Source organism: Cheilinus undulatus, linkage group 1 (genome assembly GCF_018320785.1).
Source record: "Cheilinus undulatus linkage group 1, ASM1832078v1, whole genome shotgun sequence".
In the NCBI taxonomy this organism is placed as follows: Eukaryota; Metazoa; Chordata; class Actinopteri; order Labriformes; family Labridae; genus Cheilinus; species Cheilinus undulatus.
This window is the reverse complement of record NC_054865.1, coordinates 1,233,122-1,259,156: the sequence shown is the minus strand read 5'-3', so window position 1 is coordinate 1,259,156 and position 26,035 is coordinate 1,233,122. Positions and strand designations below refer to the sequence as shown.

Sequence of the window (26,035 nt, the reverse complement as noted above, 5' to 3'; positions counted from 1 at the left end):
CGAGCCTCCTCATCTGGCTCCTCTCAACGCGGAGGAGCAGCGGCTCTACTCCGAGTCTCTCCCGAATGGCCGAGCTTCTCACCCTCTCTCTAAGGGAGAGCCCAGACACCCTGTGGAGGAAACTCATTTCAGCTGCCTGTATCCGTGATCTTGTTCTTTCGGTCACTACCCACCGCTCATGACCATAGGTGAGGGTGGGAACGTAGATCGACCGGTAAATCGAGAGCTTCGCCTTTCGACTCAGCTCTTGTAATTGTTTAAACAAAAATACAACATAATAATTCACCAAGAACTCCGACTTTACGCACAGAAGAAGGAACTTGTAATGGATTGTAAAGGACACGTGGACAGTAGAAAGGTAAATGAGGACTCTGAGCTGTCTGGGTTTCTAAAGGTAAAGGAGGACTGGTTTTACACCACTGGGGCTGCAGCGAGACGCTGACGTGGATTAACCAAAGGGACTATAAGGCAGATTAATGCAATTTAAAAAAATAATACACTAATTATGGACCTTAATCACAAATAATTCATTTGCACAAACAGCCCCAGTAACAGTCAATAAAGTAAAACGTAGGGATGTAGGATGTTGGATTTTTGTGGTTATGCCAATATTTTCAAACTGATTTAGCCAACACTGATATCAGTTTTTAAAAAATGTAGTTCAGACTAAATACTCCTTAAAAGGACCTTTAACGTGTCAGGAATGAGGATAAATAAAGAAGAATCCTTTAGCTGGTGTAGGTCTGTTGGTCCTCTAGCTCAGGGGTTCTCCACCTTTTCAGCCCGGGGCCACCAAAATAAAGGTTCCAGAGACCGGGGACCTCCACGGTACCTGAAGGTGGCTGAACACAGTCAGCACAACCAAGAATAGTCATGTGGAGACAAAGCCGCGCATAAAGGGGGAAAAATGGGAGAGCTTTCTGGGGCTCAGCCAAACTGGGGGCCAGCAAAATCACAGTCCACAGTAAAGTATGTGGTATTTTATATTTAACCTGAATAATAACCACTCTTAGCAAAGAAACAAATATCCTTTTAATTCATTTGTGTAGTAAGCAGCCCTCTTAAAAATGTAAATCCTTTTGTTGACAATAGATTTTGAATATGAAAAAATAGCTAAAATGGGTTAACAATGGCAACAAATGGTGGGAAAGGTGGTGAAATTGGATTTTAGAAGTAGCAGAAATGGGTTAGAAGTACCAAAATTTAAAGTGGCAAAAAAAAAGGCAAAAATTTGTTAAAGGGGCAAAAAATGGCATATTAAGTGGTTAAAGGAGAATAAAAAGGGGCTGAAATGGCGTTAAAGTGGCAAAAATAGGTGGAAATTTGGTGAAATGGGATGAAAGATTGATAAAAATTTGTAAAAAAGGGTTAGCTGAGGCAGAAAAGGGTTAAACTGGCGAAAATGGCCATATCAAACTGTGAAATGTGGTGTAAAAATAGAGGTTAATAGTGGCAGATAATGGGTCAACAGAGCCAACAATAGGCAGAGTGGCTAGAATTTGAAGGCATCTGGAGACCCCCTCTCAGTGTCTCGTGACCTCCAATGTGGTCCCGACCCCAACGTTGAGAACCCCTGGTCTAGCTTGTTGTTCAAACAGCCAACATTTACAGATGTGACGTGTTATAAACATCGTACACATGTACAAAGATCATGCTGATAACAATTTGCATCCCTAATAAAAAGCACACTGAAATGCAGACCAGTCGGTGCTCAAACATGCTCAGGAAACACACAGAGTCACAAAGAAACTTTATATAGTCTTCAAGTATTCAAAACTGTTAAATAAGTACAAGATGTGTTCAAATGATTTACATATCGGACAATATACGCACTGCCCCTTTAATTCTCTTTACAAGCTTCCCACTACCCACGTCAAATGTCCGCAAACTATTCACATTTGTTTTTTCTTTTTTTATTTCAACTTTTTAAAACTTTTTGAATCAGTGGGGAATCTTGACAGCTGTCTATTGGACAACGAGCACAGAGACGTTACACCTGGAACAGTTTACAGTGAAGGATGGAGGGGGCGGGGCGACTGAGCGAGTAGCTGCTGGTGATATGAACAGTACATATTAACACGGGAGAGCGTGGGTTAACATTCAGTCTTGGTTGATCCCTTGAACACGTCATTAACCTCGGTAAACCAAAACTTCAAATAATATACAGAAGGACTGACGCTGGGCTTAAAGTTTTTCATGAATCAGCACAAAATTAGGTCTAAATGTGTCAGAAAGCTCTTTGTTAAGGCACCTAATGCTGTGTGACAGAAAATGACTAATAAGTTATACAGACAAAGAGAGTGAGCACCAGTGAAGAAAATAAATACACCTGTCTGTATGCTACAGCTGACAACACCTGTCCTTTATGGAGTTTGTGCCTGTTAGAGTTGATGCTGCCACCATGCAGAGACCAGTTCAGACCAGAGCCACACACAGACAGTCCGCTTTAGACCCCTAACAGCTGTGAGCTGAGCCGCTGCAGCTCAGATCAGGCCTGCTGACAGAGTCTGGTTTCAGTGAGTACGGCCTGACTTGTGCTTCTTCGCTGTAGTTTCCTGCACCATCGTGAGCCCTACATGCATGTGCACGACATCACTCTGCAATATGAAGCCCAAATTTGATTTCTAAGCCAGATCCCAGCCGGACCGCCACATTTCCTGCTCGTCTGTGTACTGGAAATGATGCTCACTGAATGCGAGTGCATCATATTACATTTGTATCTGATAATAATTGATCATCTGTTGATTATTATGCGGTTATTGACAAGAAGAAAAGATAGGAGACACAGGAGGAGATGGAGAGTACAGCTGCTGAAATCAGCTGAGGCAGAGCACGGGGAATTTTAAGAGAGAGACATGGATGAGGAAACACACTGCTGATATTTCTGGGTGTCTGGAAGTGGATTGAAATGAATGTGTCTCCATCTGCAGACATTTATCTCACAGCAAAGTATACACAGTACACCGCTGGGTATTACTCAGACACCCAGTGCTAACTGATGGACCAATCACAGGGCTAGGGGTCTGCAGTATTTTGGTACAGATACAATTTTAAGTCTGTGCACTTGGTAGCATACATAATAAAAGCATTAGTCAGGCCTCAAGTGAGCAGATACACAAGACACAGAAACCTTTATATGATTATTAACACCAACAAATACCAGTTAGAAGAATATTAGAAAAAAATCCTGTTTATTATGGAAATTGTGTTTTTCAGAAACTGTTCAGCCTGACAGACGCCTGTCTGCTTTATCAGCTGTCCAGGAAAGTAGTGTGCAAGGTGCAATGAGCATAAACTGGAGGAATTAAAGAATATTTGGGCTAAATTTGCCTGTGAAAAATCATTGTTTTCACCTGCTATCTTAGTAATAACCAGGCTGAGCTAGCAAAGCATTTTAGTGTTTGAGCTGCAGTGATTGGCATGCAGCGTCTTCGTTAAATGGAATCAGTGGAGTCAGCCTCATGCAGGAATCATACAGCCTAAAATGTCCTCAACCTGAGCCAGCTTCAGTGACTACACCTGCCTGATTACATGGATTCATATTGTAGTATACTGACGGTGCATGAGTGAGGCAGTGCAATTAGTCATCAGGAGTGCCAGAAAGGAAGATTTCATTTTCTTCCATATGCCTCACTCTGCAGAGCTTCTAAGCTTGTTTGACAAACGTGGAGATGTTAGAGAATGAACATTATCCATGACTAAAAGATGTGCTCCAACATTTATGAACACGGAGGCAAAACGGAGGTGTAACACCTCACATTGACATGCACCTGCCCAGCAGGAGCGCCCTTGAGTTTTACCTCACCTTGTCTCGAGTCTTTGGTCTGAACTGGACTCAACAGAAGAGCAGTATGTAATGTCTAAGTCCATGTGTCTTCTGGTTGTCTGGGTTTGACCAGGAAAAAAGACAGATTTTTCTATTTCCAAACAAAAATCAAATGATAACCAATTTTCCACGATTCAGTTTCTGTTTCAGAATCACAAATCCAGAGACCAAAAGAGACATGGACTCTTCAGCCAGGTGGAGAGGAAATAAAATTAGCACCATACCAGAAACTAAAAATAATCATAGTTTGAAAATTTCTGATTTTCCTCCTCAGACTCTAGCGGTAATAGACTGATGCATGAATCAAACATGTCAAATAATTTAAATGGAGATAAATGTGTGAGCCAGTCTTTCTGTACATTACTTGGATATTTTAAAGCAGATAGGTAGCCTTTATGAATGAAACTGTTAGTGTGCCATGTTTCCATCACACAGAAGCTCCTAAAACAAACAATGGTCCATTTATCCTCTGTCATCTCTGATTCTACTAAACCCACTATAAAAATGTGTGCTTCTCATTTGTGAAACTCTGCTGTTTGATTAGCTTATTTACAGCGCAGTGAGTAAACTGCAGTGATTTTATTTAATGTAAAAATGATCCTTTATGTTGTGAATATGTGGAAAAAGGCAGGCAAACCAACACACAGTAGCTTCACATGCACATTCTCTAAGGATGCCCCGATCAGTCTCAATTTATTCTGTAAAAATCAGTAGATCTGAATCCATGCTTCCAGCTACCGATCACTAGAACTGATCATCTGTGGTCAACGCTCCTGTTTGGTGTAGTCTAATTATAAGGTAACAGAGCTGCCAGCCAGTCAAATATGAAGCACGCCAAATCATAATACTGGTAAACCAAAACGCAGCACAGTGGACTATGGACTTAAAAAAAAAAAAATCAAAGTCATCTCTGCTGCTGTGGCCCAGTCATCATCCTCTACTCAAAGCAGTAGATCCCCCAAACTCTGAAACAAGTCCTGAAAGTTAAAATAATAATGCAATAGTGAGACCCATAAAGGATGAAGGCTACTTAGCTAACAAAACAGGGCCACACATAACGTTACATTATGATGTGTTTAAGGTCGGCTCTGTAAATTAAACATCATGTGGTCGAATGGAACTTTAAAAAAGTTAAAGTATGTTTGGAAGAGTTTTTGAAGGTGAAATCTGTTTTCCAACTAATATATAACTGATCAATGCACAGTGCAGCTTAGTTTTGTTCTGCATCTTATCACCTTTATTTATTAGACAAGGCTCCACAGGGTTAATGCGCAGGCATTGAGGGTTGGGGGTGACTTTTGAGCTCCTTTAATCAGGTTTTTGCTGCCCCCTGTAGGAGGTCCTAGCAAACCACAAAGCTAAGTAGACGGACCAACAGACGAATGGTTTCAGTGGCAGAAAAAGAAACATGATCGGGGCATCGCTCACAATGTAACGCAAACATTTCATTCAGACAGCTGAGGTTATTTTCTTTATGTGGATTTCATGTGATGTGGTTTTGGTGCAGGTTATGTCCATAAAACACCAAATGGTGGATTTAGCCTCAGTGAAAACATGATAGCACAGGTTTAAACAAGACTGAGCTCTACAGAGACACTATTAAATTCAACAGTAAATAACATTAACATTTAATGAATGAGTGAGATCAAAGCTGCTCTTTAGCAGAAGTCTGCTGTGGTAATGAGAACATGGCACCTGATCCAAATGTACTGATCCTGTTATAATGCCTCTGGACCAACCACGCCGCATGGTTTGTCACACAAAAATTACAAACTATGAGACAAAAAAATCAACAGTTCAATAAAAACCTGCCTATGAGACAGAGGGATAGTCACCGTACTGTACACTTTCTACAATATCCATGTCCATTATGAATATAACAAGTGCATTCACTGGAAGGAGCAGTTTTACCCAAAACAAACCTTGTTTTTCACTTAAGATCCAACAGGGTATTTGGAGCAATGGTTCTCAACTGGTGGGTCAGGACCCCAGAATGGGTCACAGATGTGTGTTGGGGAAAAAATGATTGAGATAATGAATAGGATGTACAGAACAGGATTAGGGCCACTGGAAATAACTTTTTGAGATCCAACTTTTATTCTGAGAATAAAAACCAGACTTCTGAGATCACAGTCAGAATTCTGAGATCACAGTCAGACTCCCGAGACCACAGTCACACTTCTGAGACTGCAGACAGACTCCTGAGATCACAGACTTCTGATTCTGAATGATGTTTTTCTCCTCAGAAGTCCACCTTCATTCTCAGACCATGAAGTGATTTTTCAATCATTTCAGAGCTGTTGGATTTCTTTTTTAATGTTGAGTCTGGGTTTTTCCCCACTGGTTGGTCCTGAGACTGGACCAGCTGAGAGCCACTGTTGTAGAATCGATAATTATTTCAGCAATTTAACTTTTACAACTTATGCCTATACGACATACGAGCTGTGAACTGAAGGACTTTTGCACCTTAAAAATAGTTTTGTATTTTTGCTCATATTTTTTAAACCAAAGTGAAAAACAGATTTGTTTCAGGCAAACAGCGCCTTCTAGTAACGTTCAGGTTCTCTCAGTTTTCAGCAATTTTTCCTGTTTTTAAATTACTGTACTTCTTTTACATCAACACACAGTTGATCAGAGTCATCTTTATTTACACGGAGCTGGAGTGATGAGCTCCACAGCTTATGCATTGAGCCTCAGAGACTGATCCTCTCTCCTCCTGGAGGAGATATCGATGTCTATCGAGTCTTTGCCCACAATGAGTCGGAGCCGTTTGGCTGGAGGAAGTGGAATGAAATCATCTTCAAACTCATTGTCAAAGTAATCATCATCCTCCTCCTCCTCCTCCTCCTCCTCCTCCACTTCCTCGTCATCATCATCCTCAGACGAGGGTTCCGGCAGGACCTTTTGGGTCCGATGTCCCCCGTTCCTGCTCTCCAGACTCTGACTCATGTCCCCGTTAGTCTGGGCTATCCGGCGGGCATCGTCCTCTCTCTTCAGCTGAATCTTCAGCTTTGTTGAGTTACTGTGCACGCCAGGGGCGAAGCCATTATTCAGCTTGGCGATGTACGAGCTGCCTTTGTCCTTGTCGTGGTCCTTGCTGAACTTGATGCTGATTTTGCTGGAAGACGCCGAGTTGACGGCAGAGGAGGAGAGGTTGGAGGAGCCGATGGGGTCGCTGGCGTCGTTGGTCTTGCTGCTGCTGCTGTCCCTCCGCCGGCGGAGCGTCAGTTTGGGGATTCCCGAGTTGTTTTCCAGGATCAGCTGAGCATCGTATCGTGTGATCCGACGTTTCTTCTTCCCCTTGTCCTGCGACCTGCAGCTGCTCTTACTTTTGTCCCTGCGCAGAGATTTGCTGCCGTTGGCAACCCCGTTGTAGTCCCTGTGTCTGTCGGCAAAACTCAGCAGAACATTCCCACAATCTGAGAAGTTTGCAGTGTGGCCAGCGGCCATCGGCATGAACTGCTCGCCGTACGGGTCCTCGCATTTAATCGTCCTCTCAGACCCAAGGCGCGTCAGACGCTTTCGCCTGCACGAGCCTCTTCGGGCGTAACCAGAGTCCAACGCTGGCTGCTCCAGTGTGACTCCTGTGCGAATGTATTCCTCCATGTCAGCGGGCTCTGTTTTTATAACCACGCCACCGGGGACCGGGCTCAGGCCGTCCATGGCCCTGGGCTCCAGTTTGACGCTCCCTGCGGTCTCCTGGGCTTTAATGAGGGTCCTTGCAGACCTGCGAGTTCTGTAGGCGGAGCACTGGCTGCCCTCGCTGCTCTGCACATGCGATAGGTTTCCATTTTCTTTTGCAGCGTGTCGAGTGAGACAGCGGCGCTGCACCAGCTCCTGCCCGTCCTTCTCCTTCTTCACAGCGACGCCTTTACACAGCGACGCCTTCGAGTCCCTGAGACCCAGCTGAAGAGCCTCCCCTTTGGCCAGTGCCTTAGGCTCCACCCCTCGCCTGCGACTCCGCAACTGGACTTTACTTAGTGAAGGCTTGGATTGGGATTTGAGTCTCTTTGGTACCCTGTTATTGTGAACTCGACCTTGTTTTGAACATGAGGTAGTTATGGCTCTGGACAAAGTCTGTCTGGATTGAGTTCTGTTTTTATATTTCAGGCCAGATGACGATGACGATGACGATCGTTTCCTGGCAGCTGCTGCAAAATAAAAAATAAAAAATATATTGTTAACAATATGAACCAAGCAACATCTGAAGACTGAATTTCAACGAGGCCTTGACATCAACATTAAATCATACGGTCCCTCTGACCCTGTTTACACCTCTCATTTCTCCATCCTGGGAAGGCTGCACACAGACGTGGTCTATGATATCTTCATCCAGACTAGTTTGGTAATGTGTAATAAAGACCACCCTGTCATCAACATAATTGGCGATAGCCTACCAGTAACCAAAAAAGGCTTATTTATGGCCATCCTGCCTCACTGGACACTTGTTTTGAACTGAGTGGTCATTTCAATCTAACCAGCATCTCAGAATGTCAACTAACTAAATACCATATCAACATGTCCTTTAAATGCATGTTTTTGACAACATGAGGGAGGAAAGCTGATAAAGAGTCCCAAGTGGCCTTTAGCATGTGGTTTCCCAGTATGCTATGTACAGTGAAGCACTATGGACTACAGTATATCATCTTTATTTGGAGGGAAAAACTTCTAGCTATCTAAATCTGATGAGTTAAAGCTTGCTGATTTTGTCTAAACAGCCAGAAAAAGAAAACAAGATAGTCTGACTTTTAGGCTGAATCCCAATTCTTCCCTTAACCCTCAATCTTACCCTCAGGCTCAACCCTCAGCCTTAATTCGCCCCTCAAAACCAAGTGTAAGGTCCATCTGGTGACTTAGAAATGGGACACCCCTCAATAGCAGTTACGATTTCAGACTGTAGAGGGCAGTAATGTGCCAAAACTGTGTAGTCTGTCGATTCAGAGGAAGAAGGAGAATGAGAACGTGTTAATATCCAACCAAATAACATGTATAAACACCACAATCACAGACATATTCAGCTGACAGTCATCGTATAACACGGCCATTAGCTAACGCCAAACACCAGTTGTAACTCGTAGGCGTGTCCGCGACGGCACGGTTACTGGCTTACAATCGTAAAAATAAAAGATATTGGAGTGGTTTTCATAATTTTTAGATCTGTATTAAAGAAACAGACATTTGTAGCTTGATTTCTTTCCCGCATTCACTGCTATCATTCTTCGAGTGATAAACCCCAAATACTAAGGGAGCTCCAGGAACATCTCAAAATTGAGGGAGATAAAGCCCTAAAAATTCACCCCTCAACTCTCGGGAGAATTGGGACAGCCCTCACACTTCGCGGGAACACACATTTTGAGACTGAGATTAAGATTGAGGGTTGAGGGGAGAATCGGGATTCAGCCTTAGTGTTTGTCTTTTTCTTCTGTTCCATGACAGAGAAAAGGCTTCATCTCATCTTAGTTAATTCTTCAAGTCATGTATGTAAGATGGGCATACAGCTGTATGTATGAGACGATCACAAAAACTGGGAGGGAACTAGCCAAGAGCTAAGAGGCTAGCTAAGCATCTTTAATGGCTTTTCTCCCTCATGCTGTCATAAAAATGCTTTGAAAGAACAGTGACAAACCATTTAGCTAATAAATCTTTTGGGTTACTGGTTAGATTGAAATGACAACTGGGAACCTAGACTTGCTTGCATGCAAAAGGCAAGGATGGAATGTTTAATAGACATTAAAGGATAGCATCATCAAAGCAGGAGAATGATGGTGAAGCTGGGGATGGTTTAGGCTTTTCCCTCCATTTTTGCATAATAGTAGGCCCTAATTGTCAACTTTTGTTGAGGAAACACTCCACTTAACAGGTTTTCTTCCTCATATCAGAAACATGATTTCAAAGTACACACTGATATATGATTAAGAAAATAACTCCTATGGGATGCTGGTTAGATTGGCGCGGTGATGTCCTGTTGTGTAAATAAACACTGTGGGATGTGTGTAACATCAAAATCAGTGTTTAAAATGACAAATGACTAGCAAAGCATAAAAGCAACGGAAAAGATGTCTGGGCTGTTGACATAAGGGCTAACAATAAGGACAAAAGAGCTCTGATATCAGGTCATCACTGAAGAGGGACGGGTCAGTATGGACACACAGACTGAAGAGAAGTCACTTGGTGTCCAAATGCCCAATCTGGATGTTAGTTCAAAATATGAACAGGGTCTCTGAGAATGGCACTGCGAGTGGTTTAGAAATATTCTAACCCTACACACGCTTATACAGCTCGAGTATTCACAGTGAACATCATCATCTACTATCACATCATATTTATTCTATTCCCCAGTCTCTGAGTCTAAACCTGGAGCAGTAACCATGAACTTCCATGAGGATTTAAGTTGTAAATGAGCTCTTACATTGATGTGTTTTTGGCATTTCCTGAGAGTCTACGTCTGTGTGGGAGCCAACAGAGTGACTGTCCGAGCTCGGGTTTCCCTCCCCGAGCTTCTTCAGCCTGTTAAGACGTTTGTCCGTCTCACGTAACCCGTACTTGCTGTTGATCACCGGCACTTCCACCGGCAGCCCAGCTTTGGATTTGAAAGCACCGGTGCCCCGTCTGCGAATGACAGCGAGATAGAGAAAAACATCAAATATCACTGGAAAGATGAGTGAAGAAGTGGTTGTCAGCAGTAACTCAGTTCACTTAGGTTCTGATTATACTGTCTATATTTTTTCAAGTTTCAGCTAAACACGGCTCACCCTCCCTATATGAAATCATACTTTGATAAATCTTAACTAAACTGTGGAACTGATGGATCCAGACATACATAGCCTGTGCTTGAGGATATTTTACATGCATGAACTCTTCCAGAGTTTATTTGTTGTACTTACCGTTCACATGTATAGCATTCACAAAACTCATTATTTTCCCCAAAAAAACCATCTCCATAGTAGCAGGAGATTTCCTCCCCTGGTTCGATGTCCCTCAGAACCTTCACACAGGCCGTGTCTCGTCCTGTCGAAACAAACTACACAACAAAAATATGTTTTTATTCTTAACTGCGGCTGATCAAAGCTCATACTCATCTTATGACAGGATCATTTTAAAAACTGGGTCTCACCTTGCAGTTCGGCCGACAATCTGAAAAAAGACAATGATGTTAAGTTAGGGTAGGTTTGAATAATTTTTGCACAAGAAAATAAACTTTCAAACATTTCAGAGGGAAACTTAAGAAATCTCATTATGATATTTTAGAGCATTGGTTCCCAACCTGGGGTCTGGGACCCAAAGATCTTGGGGGGGGGGGCAAGCTTTTTCTGCTCTGAGGCCGCCAAAATTAGATTTGCAAATACTGACTATAAAACCATAGTGGTTATTAAGTGGCCTATACAAAGGTAATTTGATAAGAAAAGCATTCATAGGACATTTTAGGGTTTTTAATCGGTGAAATAATTAAAATCTATGTCGATTTTTGACGGCATTATGTCATTTTTTTCTTCTCTCTTTGGTCCTGGGGGGCTCTGCTTTTCTTAGGTACATGTACGGGGGGCTCCATGGAAAAATGGTTGGGAAAGACTGTTTTAGAGCATTTCCACTATGTGATACTGTCCATGGAACCAATTTAATGCTGCCATCTGTTAAAGCTAACTGCAGGGCAGAAGTTGTCACTATTTAGACAAACCGATCAGTGTTATGGTCAAACATGGAGTCTTACATCAACAAAAGTCATAGCAGAAATCAACTGAAATGTTATTTTAAACACTGGTATAAGCATCACTACAAGTGGAGCATTTCTAGTACCGCCTCAACTCTTCTCCTCTTAACTAATGATTCTTTTGTTCCAAATTAAGGATCTGATTTGACATCTGGGACTTTAGTTGGTATCACCATTGGGGAGGTTCTAAGCAAACCAAGCTGATACTAAAATGTGACATCGAAACTCTGCTGACTACTGACTGGCTTGGGAATATTTTTGCTAGGATCGTCGAGAGTTGGACGTCTGACACAAAAATCAAACTCCTTCTATAACTGGCTTTGTGCTTCTGTATAACTTTCAAAACTCTCCTAAACTTTACAAAGGCATTTTGTCTTGCTGCTTCAACCGGCTATGGAGCAAAACTCACTTCCTCACAAAGACAGGGCAGTCTAGATTTAAATGAAGTTTGACCTAATGCAATTTTAAGAGCAAGATGTAATTAGAGTCAAATAATCACAATTAGATAATTTTGGCTGACCGCTGAGGTCAGCCCTACATATGGCTCTGTCCGTATACTGAATGACTGACTGAGTGAGTGATGCCAATTTTAGAGCCCTAGAATACAGAGTTGCATTTGGTGAAAGTTTGTCTTGTGCAGATAATATATTTCCTGATTTGAGATTCGTGCACAATTATAAGTCTTCAATTTTTCCATCATGAGCTCCTGTCCCCCTGTCACTCTTTCTCCTATCGTCCCTTTCTCTTTGACTGTTCGTGCGTCTTTTACACAGCAGAGTCAGCTGCTCTCCTCTCATCCTGGTCTGCTTTGATGCGGCACAACAATGACACACACAAAATCAATGCTCACGTACACACTTACACACAAACGCATGCTAAGATGTCAGTAGTGTAGACCTCAAGCTTCGATCTGTTGAGGACAAAAGTTTCAGAATACTGGAGGATAAACACCAGAACTTTCTCTTCTTAAAGCTCCTCTCTGTCCACGAAGGATCAGCGCTGTGTGTGTGTCTGCAGGGCCAGCTCTAGCCATTTTGGTGCCCTAGGCGAACTTACAATTTCTGAATTTAATTTTGCTTGCACTAAAACTGTTTAAGTTAGTAAACAGGGCACAGTCTAATTCATTAAGTGCGAACAGAAGCTTTAATGCTCCTCACAGCGCTGCAGACCTGTGCGCCTCATGACTCACAGGAAGGGACTGGCGCAGAGATACCGAGCCAACATTCTGTTATTTGAGGGGAAATCCCTTCTATCCCAAAAAATTAGGCCTCTTTTCATAAAGCGTTTAATTTACAAACAAGGACGGGGCAGGAAGGGGCTAACAGAGTAAAAACGAACTCTTTGAAGAAACTGAATGAGCGCTGCACTTTTTGGCACTCAAACAATGATCAGGAAAATAATTCCACCAACGGCTTATGAAACAAAGGATGTGCACATACAGTATGTAAATATGATCCTGACGTTACTCTTACTTATAAAACCAGGGTTAAATTAGTCCAGGCTGTTATGGCTGACGAGGATGTGAGTGTTTTATTTCATGCTTCTTGGATTAGAACTGTGAAAAGCCTTTTCGTCAAGGGCAGTGCTTAGGTGAACGCTGGGTCTGTCATTCCATGTTTTATGTGGATGGTCAGACTCTAGCAGGAATTGGACGCGCAATGACATACATTGCACAGACAGGTGTTAATGGTTAGGAATTCAGGAGGAATGGACAGGTAGGGTGTTAGCTGTCCAACGCAGGGCTTTATCTCTACACCCAGTCTGTTCATCACTGTGTGAATGAGGAAAAAGCCCCCATTTTTTTCTCTCAACATCTTGCTGGGCTTCCAGTGTGCGTGTGCCAGGGGAATGCACGAAGAGAGAGACAGAGTGCAGTGAGGTGAGGCTGGACGGTTTCAGGAACGAGGGGCGCAGAGGTTAGAGGAGTGCAGGAGTTGACGATCTATTACATTGGTGGAACTATTCAAAATGTTCAGGGCTCATGACGGTGCACCCCTCAGCGTGGTGCCCCATATTACCTATGCCCAGAACCGTGTCTGTGTGTCTTTTTCACCTGCATGAGCCAGGGGTGTGTGCTTTGTTGAAAAAATATTTGGTAAATATTCCTTTAATACTATATGATTACGGGCAACAGATACATGTTAAAATCTCCGCATTTGCATTGTTAAGAGATCGCTATATAACATTTAGCATGTCTTTATTGGCAGGGATATGATAAATGTGCTGTTTACAGATAATTAACGGATATAAAAAAGGATAGGAACACTACAGTAGAAATTCAGCTTTATTTTACACAAAGATCCTTACACACCTGTCTGAGGAGAATTAGAAATTTTCATGGCATCTGATGCAGCTTTTATTTTGTTTTAGAATAAACTGTTCATTAACAAATAGTGTTTTATAGTTAATATAAATTTACTACCATTAAAGACTGATATCTTACAAAAAACATGTAATCGCCACTGACACTATCTCTATCAGTGAAGTCTGGCACATGTCTCTGCAGGGTTTCCTATGTACAGCATGTAGCTATGTACATTTAATGGTGCTTCTCACTTCTCTTATTATAAGGCTTGGGTCTTTGGCGTGAGTCTTTCCCTGAGTCTTAGTCACGCCCACCAAAGACTCAAGGAGAGACCGAGGAATTGACACTGAAGACTAAAGCCATAAGACCGATGATTAACGGTCCATGGGATGTCCTTCCCTCTGCAGCGTCACATGAAGCGACGTCAGTTTATGACGACGGTGGCGGCTGATCATCAATCAGCTGATCATCAATCAATGGGGTTTTAAAAAGTGTTTGAAATAAGCATTTATAGTGAAATATTGAGAATATATTTAATCAACTCAAATATTAAAGAACAAATCAGTGGAGTTTAATATTTGATTTGATTTCTGATTCAACTTCAAACATCAAATGTGTTAAAGCTCATAAAATCAACAGATTCAGACATAAATCCTCCCTTTCCCAACAAACACCGACATCATTTAGACGTTTTTTTTTCTACATTCAGTCCATCACAACCCTGAATTTAGATAAAAGATAGTCATAGAAAATTCTCAAATTATTCTGTCCATCTGATTTAGTCCAAATTTAGCCCAATAACAGTCGTTAAAAATATGACCATACAGCGACGTCTTTTCAATGACCTGAGAATTACATCAGTTCACCTTTAACTTTTCTATTAAATCTAGACGTTGTTTAGACAGAGTGGAGACTTTTATTTAATGTCTTTTCAACTATTTTTGATATCAAAAAACATGTGCATGCTTTCTACCAGCAAATGCTACATTACAAAATTATTTATCCCAGTTATTCAGTGTGAAGGCTAATGATCAAACCTGACGCTCACTAACATCAGACTGATAGAAAATATATTGACCCCGCTATGATTTAAAACGTTTCTTTCTGAGAGTCAGCTGCTGTTTGATTTTAATTCTCTTCATAATCTAAACAGAAATAACTACTAAATAGATTACTATACAACCCAGAAAATATTAGTTATAAAAGACAAAACATGGCTCAATTTCCTACAACTATCTTTCCACTAAAGATTATGACAGATGTAGAAATAAACGTCTAAATTATGTCGGTGTTTGGGGGGAAAGGGAAGATTTATATCTGAATCTTTAGATTTTATGAGCTTTAACATGTTTGATGGTGAATCAGAAAACAAATCAAATATTAAAATCCATACTGATTCACTCTTTATTTTATTAAATGTATTCTCAATATTTCACTATAAATTCTTATTTCAAATACTTTTTAAAATCCCAGCCCATCAGTTAATGAGCTTTTTTAAACTCCTGATGTTTACATTCAGTTTAGAGTCCGCTGAGTCCGTTTATTGTCTGCTATAAACTCCGTTTCTCCTCCATTATTTTTCAATGCTTCTGCTGTAAAGTGTCACTGACATCCACCATGTAGCAGCGTCCAATCAGAGAGTGATATCCAATAAGGGGGCGTGCCTCTGAGTAAAAAGAGTTCTGGGAAGCCTGCTCTCATGTGTCTTTCCTCATCGGTCTTCAAATCTCAGTCCTCTGTCTTATGGCTTGGGTCTTAGACTCGTCTAAGGGCTTTGGCACGGCCGTCAAGATGGCGGATCAGAAACTACTTCCGGTTAGAGTGAATCCGTAGGATCGAGGACCCATCTATAAGCGACTTGGGATCCGGCCTAAGTAGCCACGATAAGTTTGACTATCAAAAAATAATAATGACAAATCACCCTGCCATTCAGGCATTTCAACAGGCATCCCAGATAGTCGCAGTCAGCCATAAACTAGGTTTGTACCCAGTCTTGTTCAACATTTTTCAGCATTACTCCTCTGTGACAAAGAGCTGCAAACCCAGAACCAGGCGCTGCACTAAAATGTTCGTTTACTACTCTTTACTAGACTAAGGCTCTGTCCGAAGCCACTCACTCATTCCCTCCTCCCTTTCCACTCTATAGTGAGCAGCATATAGTGGACTATATGGTGGACTACACTGCAAAACACAAAAAATGATTTCGGACACTACTCTGGCCGCAAGCGATGATGCCATCACCGTCTCACAATTAAAAAGTTTAGCAACAACGGCTCGTAGATTTCCATGACAACGGCTGAGGATCCAAATTAACGGTAGAATTTCACTGAAAGCGGACACTAAATGTGATGTATTTTCCCCTAAAAATAAAAATACTAATAGATGAAAAAGCTTGTGACTACAGTGGCAAAACAGTGTACATTTTTGTGTGAAATGTAACTTATTTTTGCATAAAGATGATGGTCTCATGTCTTGTAATCCTCAGTGACTCCGTTTTAAATTCTTAACATTTTTACCACATCAGCAAAGACAGCATTTGACCTCTAGTGATGACCAATCATCAGAGACCCTTTCATCCGTACCATGATTGATGAATGCAGCCGGCCCCAGCCACAGCTGCGCGCAGTTTTTGCGTGTTGAATACATGACGCTGAAGTCATTCTCGCCATGCCGCAACAGCATGTTCTCCTCACTCTCTGAGAGCTCAGCGATGCAGCCGACCAGGTACTCAATCTTATCGTTTCTTTTCCTGGAAGACAACATGGAGCAGAACACAAAAACTTGATTAGGTGAGGTTGATGTTATTATCTGTACTTATAGACGGCAGTTTTTCCTCACCATTGTTTCGTTGCCACAATTTTGGCTCCGTTTTGCTCCGATGAGTAGCGATTACATGGGAGAATCTCAAACCCGCTGTCTGTGGCAAACATCCGCAGATACACAAACACCTGTGCAGACGATAAAGTTAGCCACTGTTTGTTTGTTTGGCTGTGACTGTGGACGATAAACTGTGTGGATTATATGTCTTACATGCTGCTTAAAGAGCTTCTCCTGAGCCTTTGTCTTGTGGAGAAAAAGATTTCGGGACCAGTCTCCGGACGTCAGAGCCTTGAAAGCTTTGTCCAAGTTATCGTGTTTCTTGAAGTGCTCGATGACCTCCTTCAGCTCCTCTTGTCTTCCCTTAACGGGTCGAAATCTGCCCAGACACCAGAAACATGAAAGAGCAACTGAGAAAACAGAGTTCATTTGTTTTGTGGGTGGAACTGGCGGGGAGCAAGGGTTTTGCTCACGGCTCCCCAGTACCATCCACTTTTTTCAAAAGTTGCCAACTGTGGCCAACTATTCTTAAAAAACAGAGAAAAATCCCCCAACATCCCCAGCTCTGCCGTTGGTGTTATCATCCTTTGAAGTCTTTAATAGGATTTATAAGATGATGTCATTCCTTGAAGCTTGTTAAACATTCCATCCTTGCCCTTTGCATCCAGATGAGCAAGTGAGTTTTCACCATCATATCAGGTCATCAACAAAGACAGATTGTCAGTGGATGCAAATACTACCCTGCAGTCACTTGGTATTTGAACACTCACACCAGTTTGTGATTCCCGGTGAAAGCATCGTTAAAACAGCTCCACAGACAGCTGCGAATATGGAAATGGAAAACTGTCTACAAATTGACAGGTGTTGCAGAGCAGCCTGCTGCAGGCAGTTCAAAGTTTTAACTCATTTCGCTGCATACTTCTGGTCTGAACTGGACTTAAGGAGATGATGCCAAATGTTTCTACTGGGCTGCAGAGCAGCTCAGATGCACAAGTTCCTCTGAGGTAAATGTGCTCACCTGGTGTTCATCTTGTGAGTCTGAAAGCCAAGGTACGGATCCAGGATCAGACTGGTCGTCAGGTCATCATTCTCACACAGCTCCTTGGCAGTCATTCCTGAGGAGGGCACATAACGCCTCTCTGCCTCCAGATTGGCTGCACTGAACCCTAAAGAACACACAACCACTGGTGTTAATGTTTCTAACGCATGAATAAGGAATATTTACTTCTATTAACATAAAAACATTTCACTTACTGCGGCTACATCTTCGGTTTCTGTTTCGGTTGTGACGCAGAGAAGCTCGCTGTGAATGCTGAGAGCGGGTCTGGCTCTGGCTCACAGGCTGCTCGCTGGTCAACTTGTTTCCGTGTCGTCTGCCATTTAATACCATGTTCTTGGATTCGCCCAGCCACTTCATGCCCACAAGCCCCCTGGTCCAGTTGCATTTAGTCTCCGAGATGAAGAAACACTCTCGATTGGGGAAGACTGGGGTGTAGAGATTGTAACCTGAAGGTAGAGCAGAGCAAATCATTATAAGCCAAGAATTAAAACAGAAATTGACAAGTGGATGTGCTGACAACCCAAAGGCTACCAAGAAAAACTTTTTAAAAGTACTCTCAGCAACTAATACAGCATTCTAAATCTTTTAGCACTAAATTGGGAGAACTATTAATGCTTTATCCTAGTAATACTGGGGTTGTTCTGTTCCCAAGCACACTAGCGTATGTGTAGAGTCTGATAATGAAGGTGGAAGCATGTAGCTGGTCTGCAAATTCACGGTAAGAAGAAAAAAAAAGAGACAACATGGCGATCACCTGGGTCAACATCTGTTTGTGACGCATGAAAAAAGAATTCCATCCTACTACAACAGGTGTTTTTTTTTTTTTTTAATCATTTTTAGACGCCAAAGACGACCCTCTTCTTACTTCCACATCTAGCATGGAGCTCAAAGGATGAAATGGACTTGTGCAGCACGAATACGAGGGTTTATGAAGAGACAGGACATGTGAAGAACTACAATTATAGCTCTAATCTGTGACAAGAACCCCATACTTGGGCACGGTTGCATTGATATCTCCCATAGGCCATGCTCAAGAACAGATAAATCATGATCAAGTCCACCTCCTCAAGAAGACTCAGGCCCTTGTTCATACTGATTAACTGACCTAGACTTTGGGGTCCAGTGTGCATGGATCCATGCCTGGGTGCCTCGTGTTTCTCAACACACACACACACACAAATAAAAAACATGGTCAAACTTCAGTTCTCTCCAGGGCGTTTTAAAAAACTCACATTTGTATGTATTTCAAATACATATAGAGATCCACCCCAGAAAACTCCGCCCACATGCGACATCTGTGTCGGAACAAAGCAAAAACTCAAGGAGCGCAAATAAAGGAGCAGGTAGCACAACTGCAGAACAAAGGAGCGAGCAAAGTCCGATCACAAAAGATAGGTTTTCAAAAGTTAAAGACAAATCGTTCGTTTATGAGCTCTACATTTCATTCTTGATGTTATTTTTTTTTCTTGCTTCGATCCCATTTTTTGTTTTCAAATTCTTAATTTTGTTTGATACTGAAGAGGTTTGTTTCAATCTTCCTGACACAAAATTCATTCAATATTTTCTGACACATTTATCCCATAGTCCTCCAGCTGAATAGCTTGCAGCAAGTTTTCTTCTGCTCAGCTCTGTGTTGAGGGTTGGATAAAATAAAATCCACATCTCTAGTTTTGTAATTTTATTTGTAGAGCAGAAGGTCAGACAGCAGCTTTTCAGCACTGATGTTGATGGTCTGTTTATCCCCTCAGGGCAAAGCAAATGTGACGTGTTCTGGGTGTCCCCCTTGATGCTGATTAAGGATGAGCAGGTAATAAAAATGTAGATTAAAATGCAATCTGTTGTACTGCAATTTTCAAATCCCAGAAAGTGCAATATTCTTAACCTGAACTGTGTGTGAAAATACCAGTTTATACATATGTATAGTTACATATCATATACACACTTACTTGTGTGTGTATGTATGTTTTTTAAACTCATTTTCTATTTGTATTCCAAAGTGTTTAAGATTGATAAAAGCATGGGATGCAGATGTAGTAAAATCAATCAAAATGACCCTGAGTATGATTCATGCCATTACTGAGCAGAAGGAAATTAACTTTCAACCCAACATGTTCAGTGTTAGTCAGGGCTCTACTGTTGTACATATTTATTTCACATGAGTTTTATAATGGGATTCCTGAAAACAGTCAATCTGCTGTGTTTGGTCTAGTGCTGAAATATTCCATAGACCAGGGGTGTCAAATTCAAGGCCCGGGGGCCAAATGTGGCCCACGGCCAATTTTACCTGGACCGCAAGATCATTTCATATTTCAATTAGAAGTAGCCCAACCGAATGAGGTCTGCAGATTTCCTCCAGTATAGTAATGTAAATTTAACCTTGAAGATAAAAAAAAAACAAACAAAAAAACAAACAAACAAAAAAACTTGTTAAGTTATAAAATTCTGAAAAAGTAGAGAGTAGAAAAAATTAGATAAAAAGTCAGGAATGAGGGAACAAAATTAATTTGTGTTTTCATTTCATATTTTCATTTTACATCCCAAGATTATGACAGAAACTTAGGACTTGACTTTGTATTTCATATTTGACCTTTTAAATTCATAATTTTGACCTTTTCTCTCATACTTTGACCTTATAGGTTCACAATTTTTTTTATCTTAAATCATACTGTGACCTTTTAAACTTATAACTTTGAATTTTAATCCCATATTTTCACTTTTTAAACTCCTGATCTAGAATTTTATCTCATATTTTGATCCTTTAGAATCACAATTTTGAATTTATCTAATTTTTCAACCTTTAAAACTCTTGATCTTATATTTTCTGTCATATCTTGACCTTCAAACTCATGATTTTAGGTGACTATTGCGTTTATTTGCCTTATAAAAACCTTATTTTGACTTAAAATTTCGTATTTTGATCTCTAGGACTCACAAATTTGATTTTTTATCTCAAATTTTGAGCCATTAACTAATTAATTAATTTTTTTTAGCATTTATTTGACAAGGACACACAGTAACATTGATGCTTTGATATTTAATCATTTTGACTTTTTTTAGGAACCGTAACATGTTTTATTATCTCTGTTTAATTTCCCCTATAATTCATTCCCTGTGATAACACGGCTGATAGTGTTTGGTTAAATCTTGACCCTGTTAGGCCCCCAGGTTAGACCTAAATTCAGATTTGGGCCCCTGCTGTGACTGAGTTTGACACCTCTGCTGTAGAGCATCACTCAGTGTAAAATGATTGTGTAGCGCCACTCAGTGGAGACTGAAGGTACTGCATTAGCTCAGCCCGGTGCCTCAGCAGCGTTTCTGCTTCCACCAGAACATAAAAAGATCGGTAAATTAACAAACTGTACGACAGGATGAAGGTATCAACGGACATTTTGATTTAAAAAAATCCCAAATTTATAATCTGATGTTTAATGTTCTGTTATATGGAGAAGCATGACGTGTTTTCAATGCGTCATACGAGCATCATCTCATCTACATCGATGCATAAAACCATTTAGCTAAGAGGCTAACGTTAGCATCAATAAAACACGCCACGGGATGAGGAGAAGCTGCGGAAAACCGGAAGGCCACAACGACGACTGAGATAGAAGCAGCGTTATCCATACAGAGCCGCGTATATTCACTCGTCTATACATCTATGACAAGAACTGTTAGCTAACTACCGGCTGTGGCCCGTGTTAGCATGAAGCTAACCACCACAGGCTGTGCTTTAACATGGAGAGATGCTAGCGCAGACGCCGGTTAACCCGAGGCAGAACAACGCTGCCTCAACAGAGCCAACAACAGGCTAAAAGGCTACAGCTCATCATGAAAGGCTGTGATATTTAACCACAAAGTACCAAGTCCACCACATATAATAAGAAAATCCCTTTACATGTTCACATTCCAGCTCAGCTGCTTCTGAACGGCAGTGTGTACTTTACAGTTAGCACTGACCAAGAGCAGTGAAGCACTGGGGGATTTTACTACAGCAGCATAAACCACCACAGCCGTGGAAACAAGCAATGCTTTCCTGAACCTGCCCCGGCCTGACCATCCAGTAATGTCCATGATTTCATTACATTCATCAGTGACCAGAAGATAGAGTTTATTCAGGACACAGAAAAGCTATCTTCTACACATCATAGGCAGCTGGGGATAACACTGATTCTTTAATATGAGTGGAAAAAGGGTTTTTTAGTACTCAAGTGAAGTACAGTTACTTTGGTTAAAAACTGACTTGGTTAGAAGTGAAATTACTGGTCTACAAAAGTATTAGTACTGGCCATCATGTGTAGTCAAAGCCAGAATACTGGCCAGTTTCACACTGCCGTCACAAAGCCAGAACCTCCTTACTATGACTTTCAGTTTTTGTCGTTTTACTCAGTAAGTGATGCTTTCAGAATTTAATGGAGCAAAATACCACTTATACAATATACTTGGGTGAAATTACTGATTTCAAAATGTACTTAAAGAAGTATAAGTACACAAAAACTAGGGAGGCACGATGTTATCGGTCTGGTATTAGCATTGGCAGATATCAAAATTTCTGCCCATATTTTGCCTGTGTATTTCAGCATATAGCAATTATAAATTCTGTACACATATCCTTGTAAATTAGTGGAGTTTGAGGGTGAACCAATAGGCTTAGGGTTTTTCTTTATTTATCCTCATTCTTTAAACTTTAAAGTGTTTTTTAAGGACTAAAGTTTGTTTCCTTGGTCATTTTTAAACCCTAAAGTGTCCAGAAGGGCTAAAATTGTTTGCCTGGAAAGCACATTTAAATATCAGTATCGACATCAGTAAAGGCTAAAATGAATCTGTAAATATCGGCTTATCGGATATCGGCAAAAATCAAATATCTTGCATCCCTAACAAAAACCTACTCCATTACAGACACATAAATAAACGTAATTAGTTATTTCCCACGCTCGTGCTTATTAAACCATACCACTCAGCACTAAAGAACATCAGACCTTACACTGATGTCATGGAGGTTTCATCACAACACACTTGTTTGAGAGCTAACTGCCCGTATTCAGTCTGCATGAACCCAGTGTTTCCTGCATGATTTCTTATTGAAATATACTGAAGAAAATAATGTATAACACAATGGCAGTTTTATTTTAAAGTATTGTCAAATTGAACTGGAACCATTTAACCTTTAAATACGCGGTACTGTTCTCACTACCACGTGTTTTAAAAAGATAGTAGCTATTTTGATTGACGGTATGAAAAAGTATCACAGCTTGAACACACTAACTTTATCGTATGTAAAAATTAAAACTGCATGGTCTAAGTTGCACAAATATGTCGCCGATATGTCTGTACAACTCATACAGTGCTGGTCTGGCTTGGTTCGTAACGACTGTCACATTTATTGTCCTCTTTAGTTTCCATGGCTCTGCTTTGAGGCTTGCACTTGTTAGCTGAGTGTTTGATATCTTATAGTTGTTGGTGACTAGTTTGATATCCTCCTTCGGTATACACATTCAGATGCAAGACGTATTTTCAACGTACACTTAAATAAAGACAATATAGATTCGTATGCTTATGTCGCGTTCTTTGGTACTGATTTGTTTAATATGTTAGATCGTGACAATGCTAGCACCAACCTAGTCAAGTTTTCAGACGTAATTCTTGGTGTTAGCCTGCTAGCATCAAAGTTCACTAAGATGCTAACTTAGCAGCGGTACCCATTACAACAACATTCCTTCAGAAGGGCCATTTCATCTGATGGAATAACATAACAAGGTCCTCTGTGTGCCATTTCTTCTACCAAAGCAGCAAGCAGGTTGCTGCACACCTGCCTGAATTAGTGACTTTAACCAGCGTAATGCTACCTACCTGCAGACCAGTGGAGCACAGCAGCTAACGAGGCTAACGCTGCGTTAGCTCGGCTTGTTTGATGTGGTAGCCATTAGCTAGCCTAACAGGCTAAATGTACCAACTACAAAAGACTTAAAAGTAAGCTCGTGTCTAAATAGCCCTGAATATTCGATCTAAGTTGAAAAGGGCGTTAATTTACAGGTAAATGTGCTGTAAAGGCTGCTGTTATTAAATGGAGCGGCTAGCAGTTAAAGAGCAGTGCCGTTAAGCTTCACGCGCTGGGAGCGTTAAATGTCTCCATTCGACAACACAAACGAAACAAACACCAAAATACTCACCAGATAGCTTTAGGTAAACTGCCACCGAATTAAACACCACTCCTACGAATTCAATCCAAATTTGGCACGACACCCTTAACGAAAATATCACAGGAAACACATTTTTTTTTAGAAATTAACATTAAAATTCAAGATGGCGGCCTAGCACAGCGAGAGGGAGAAAAAGGCGAAGCACAGCCATCCAAGAGAAAATAGATCCGATAAATACGCAGCCGATCTCATTCGAAAGGACCAAAATGTGGAACAACAGCCGTGAAATTAGTCTATAGCTTAAAAGTGAGCGCTTGAATCCACTTTTCATAGTTTTATAAATAAGTTATTGGACGTACCGTTTCTTAGTTTGTGTCACTAACTGTCGGATGTACACAAAAGTAGTGCTGCATAAACAAACCTCTTGACGCTTCCTAAAGAATCCAGCGGTAGGTAGTGGGCAGACAACAGAGGGTTCTGTTGGTTCTGATCCAAAAAGAACCTCATTAGAACATGAGAGAACTAACATATGGCGTAGTTTTGTTTTCTTTTTATCATATTTTACTTGAATGCCCCCATATTATCTTAGCACTTGTTAATGAGGGCACCGCAGGCCTCAGTAGCAGACATTTGAATTCAGACGGCCATTTAACAATTAAATGTCATTCTCATGATCTAACGATTTTTTACATATAAATAGTTATTTCAGTATTTATGTTAAAATATGGGAGGAAACATTTTTTTAGATTATCAGAGCTAGAGTATCCACATACTAATCTCTGAACTAAACCACAGTGTTCAGGTTCAGCGGGCCAACAGCAGTGATGCAGGAATTAAAACTGATCAGCCCTGTTTAAAAACTAACACAAACCAACCTGTTCATGGAGAAAGCCTGTTTTATGTTAGACGTTGTGGTTTATTCTAAAAAATGTTCTATCCCAAAGACGTCAATGATCGTCAAATCTCATAAACTCATAAATCAGATGTTGAAACTAAGACATTTTACCATTTCATTAGAATATTAGCTCATTTTTACGACCGAGTATTAGGGCCACAGGAAGAGAAGAAAAATAAAAGAATACAAATTTTGTTTTTGACTTTACGAGAATAAAGTCCTAAATACGAGATTAAAATATTACATGAAAGTCAGTCTGCCATGGCGCCGCGGATCTACGACGGAGTATTGTCCTGATTCTGATAATAATTTGATGCTGATGTGCCAAAAGATGAAGTATTTCCTTAATTGTGAAACCGATACTAAAGTACAGCTTTAGTATCGGTTTCACGGAGGCGGCGCCCGGCAGACTGTCTTTGTTGTAATATTTTATTCTCATTATATTACGACTTTTGTCTCATAATATTACGGCTTTTTTCTCGTAATATCATGACTTTTTCTTGTAATATCAAAAATATATGTATTTTCTTTTCTTTTTTTTCTGTTCGTGTGGCCCCCAACACTCCGTCGTACATTTTGAATTTGATGGCAGCAACAAATCATAAAAAAATAGGGACAGGGCAACAAAAAGGCTAAAAAAGTAAGTGGTACTAATGAAAAATGGCCAAAGGGGCATTTTACAACTTATTAAGTTAGCTGTCAACAGACCATTAACATGACTGGGTATAAAAGGAGCATTTTAGAGAGGCAGAGTCTCTCAGAAGTAGAGATGGGCAGAGATTCACCAATCTGTGATAAACATGAGACTCTGAATCTCCTCCATCCCCAGTCCATAATATCATCAACAGATTCAGAGAATCTGGAGAAATCTCTGAGAGCAAGGGACAAGGCTGAAGGGGCCCTCAGGGGCCACTGCATTAGAAACAGGCATGATTCTGTACTGACATCTCTGCATGGGCTCAGGGACATTCCAGAAATCATCGTCTGTCAACACAGTTGGCCGTGCCATCCACCAATGACAGTTAAAGCTGATCATGGAGAGAAGAAGCCATATGTGACCAGGATCCAGAAACACCATGGTCCGTCTTCTCTGGACCAAAGCTCATTTAACATGGACTGAGGAAACATGGAAAACTGTTCTGTGGTCAGAGGAAACATGGAAAACTGTTCTGTGGTCAGAGGAAACATGGAAAACTGTTCTGTGGTCAGCCACTGTTCTGTGGTCAGAGGAAACATGGAAAACTGTTCTGTGGTCAGCCACTGTTCTGTGGTCAGAGGAAACCACAGAGT

The 26,035-nt window shown here is 41.0% G+C and overlaps 1 protein-coding gene across 4 annotated transcripts; it reads right to left on the bottom strand.

Moving 5' to 3' along the window:
- Window positions 1–1,738: 1,738 nt before the first annotated feature.
- kmt5b (lysine methyltransferase 5B) lies at window positions 1,739–24,248 on the bottom strand. 4 transcript variants are annotated; one of them, XM_041783461.1, is made up of 10 exons: window positions 24,210–24,248; window positions 17,911–18,162; window positions 17,675–17,822; window positions 16,870–17,035; window positions 16,678–16,787; window positions 16,422–16,588; window positions 10,941–10,960; window positions 10,711–10,847; window positions 10,236–10,435; window positions 1,739–7,977 (listed from the first exon to the last, which is right to left on the bottom strand). In XM_041783461.1, exons 2-10 carry the CDS (start codon window positions 18,071–18,073, stop codon window positions 6,506–6,508), a joined length of 2,583 nt encoding a protein of 860 aa, XP_041639395.1. In that variant the 5' UTR covers window positions 18,074–18,162; window positions 24,210–24,248; the 3' UTR covers window positions 1,739–6,505. The 4 variants fall into 4 exon arrangements, with proteins under 4 accessions (XP_041639395.1, XP_041639387.1, XP_041639405.1 ...); XM_041783453.1 differs by lacking the exon at window positions 24,210–24,248 and adding an exon at window positions 23,881–24,029; XM_041783471.1 differs by lacking the exon at window positions 24,210–24,248 and adding an exon at window positions 18,949–18,970.
- Window positions 24,249–26,035: the final 1,787 nt, after the last annotated feature.

Excerpts from the sequence above, each read along its gene's own strand:
- kmt5b (XM_041783443.1), bottom strand. The coding sequence starts at position 18,846 with ATGCACACTGGACCCCAAAGTCTAG. Across the intron at positions 17,823-17,910 it reads AAACCGAAGATGTAGCCGCA|GGTTCAGTGCAGCCAATCTG; the intron begins GTAAGTGAAATG and ends TGTGTTCTTTAG. Across the intron at positions 10,961-16,421 it reads GGCTGCATTCATCAATCATG|ATTGTCGGCCGAACTGCAAG; the intron begins GTACGGATGAAA and ends GTCTTTTTTCAG.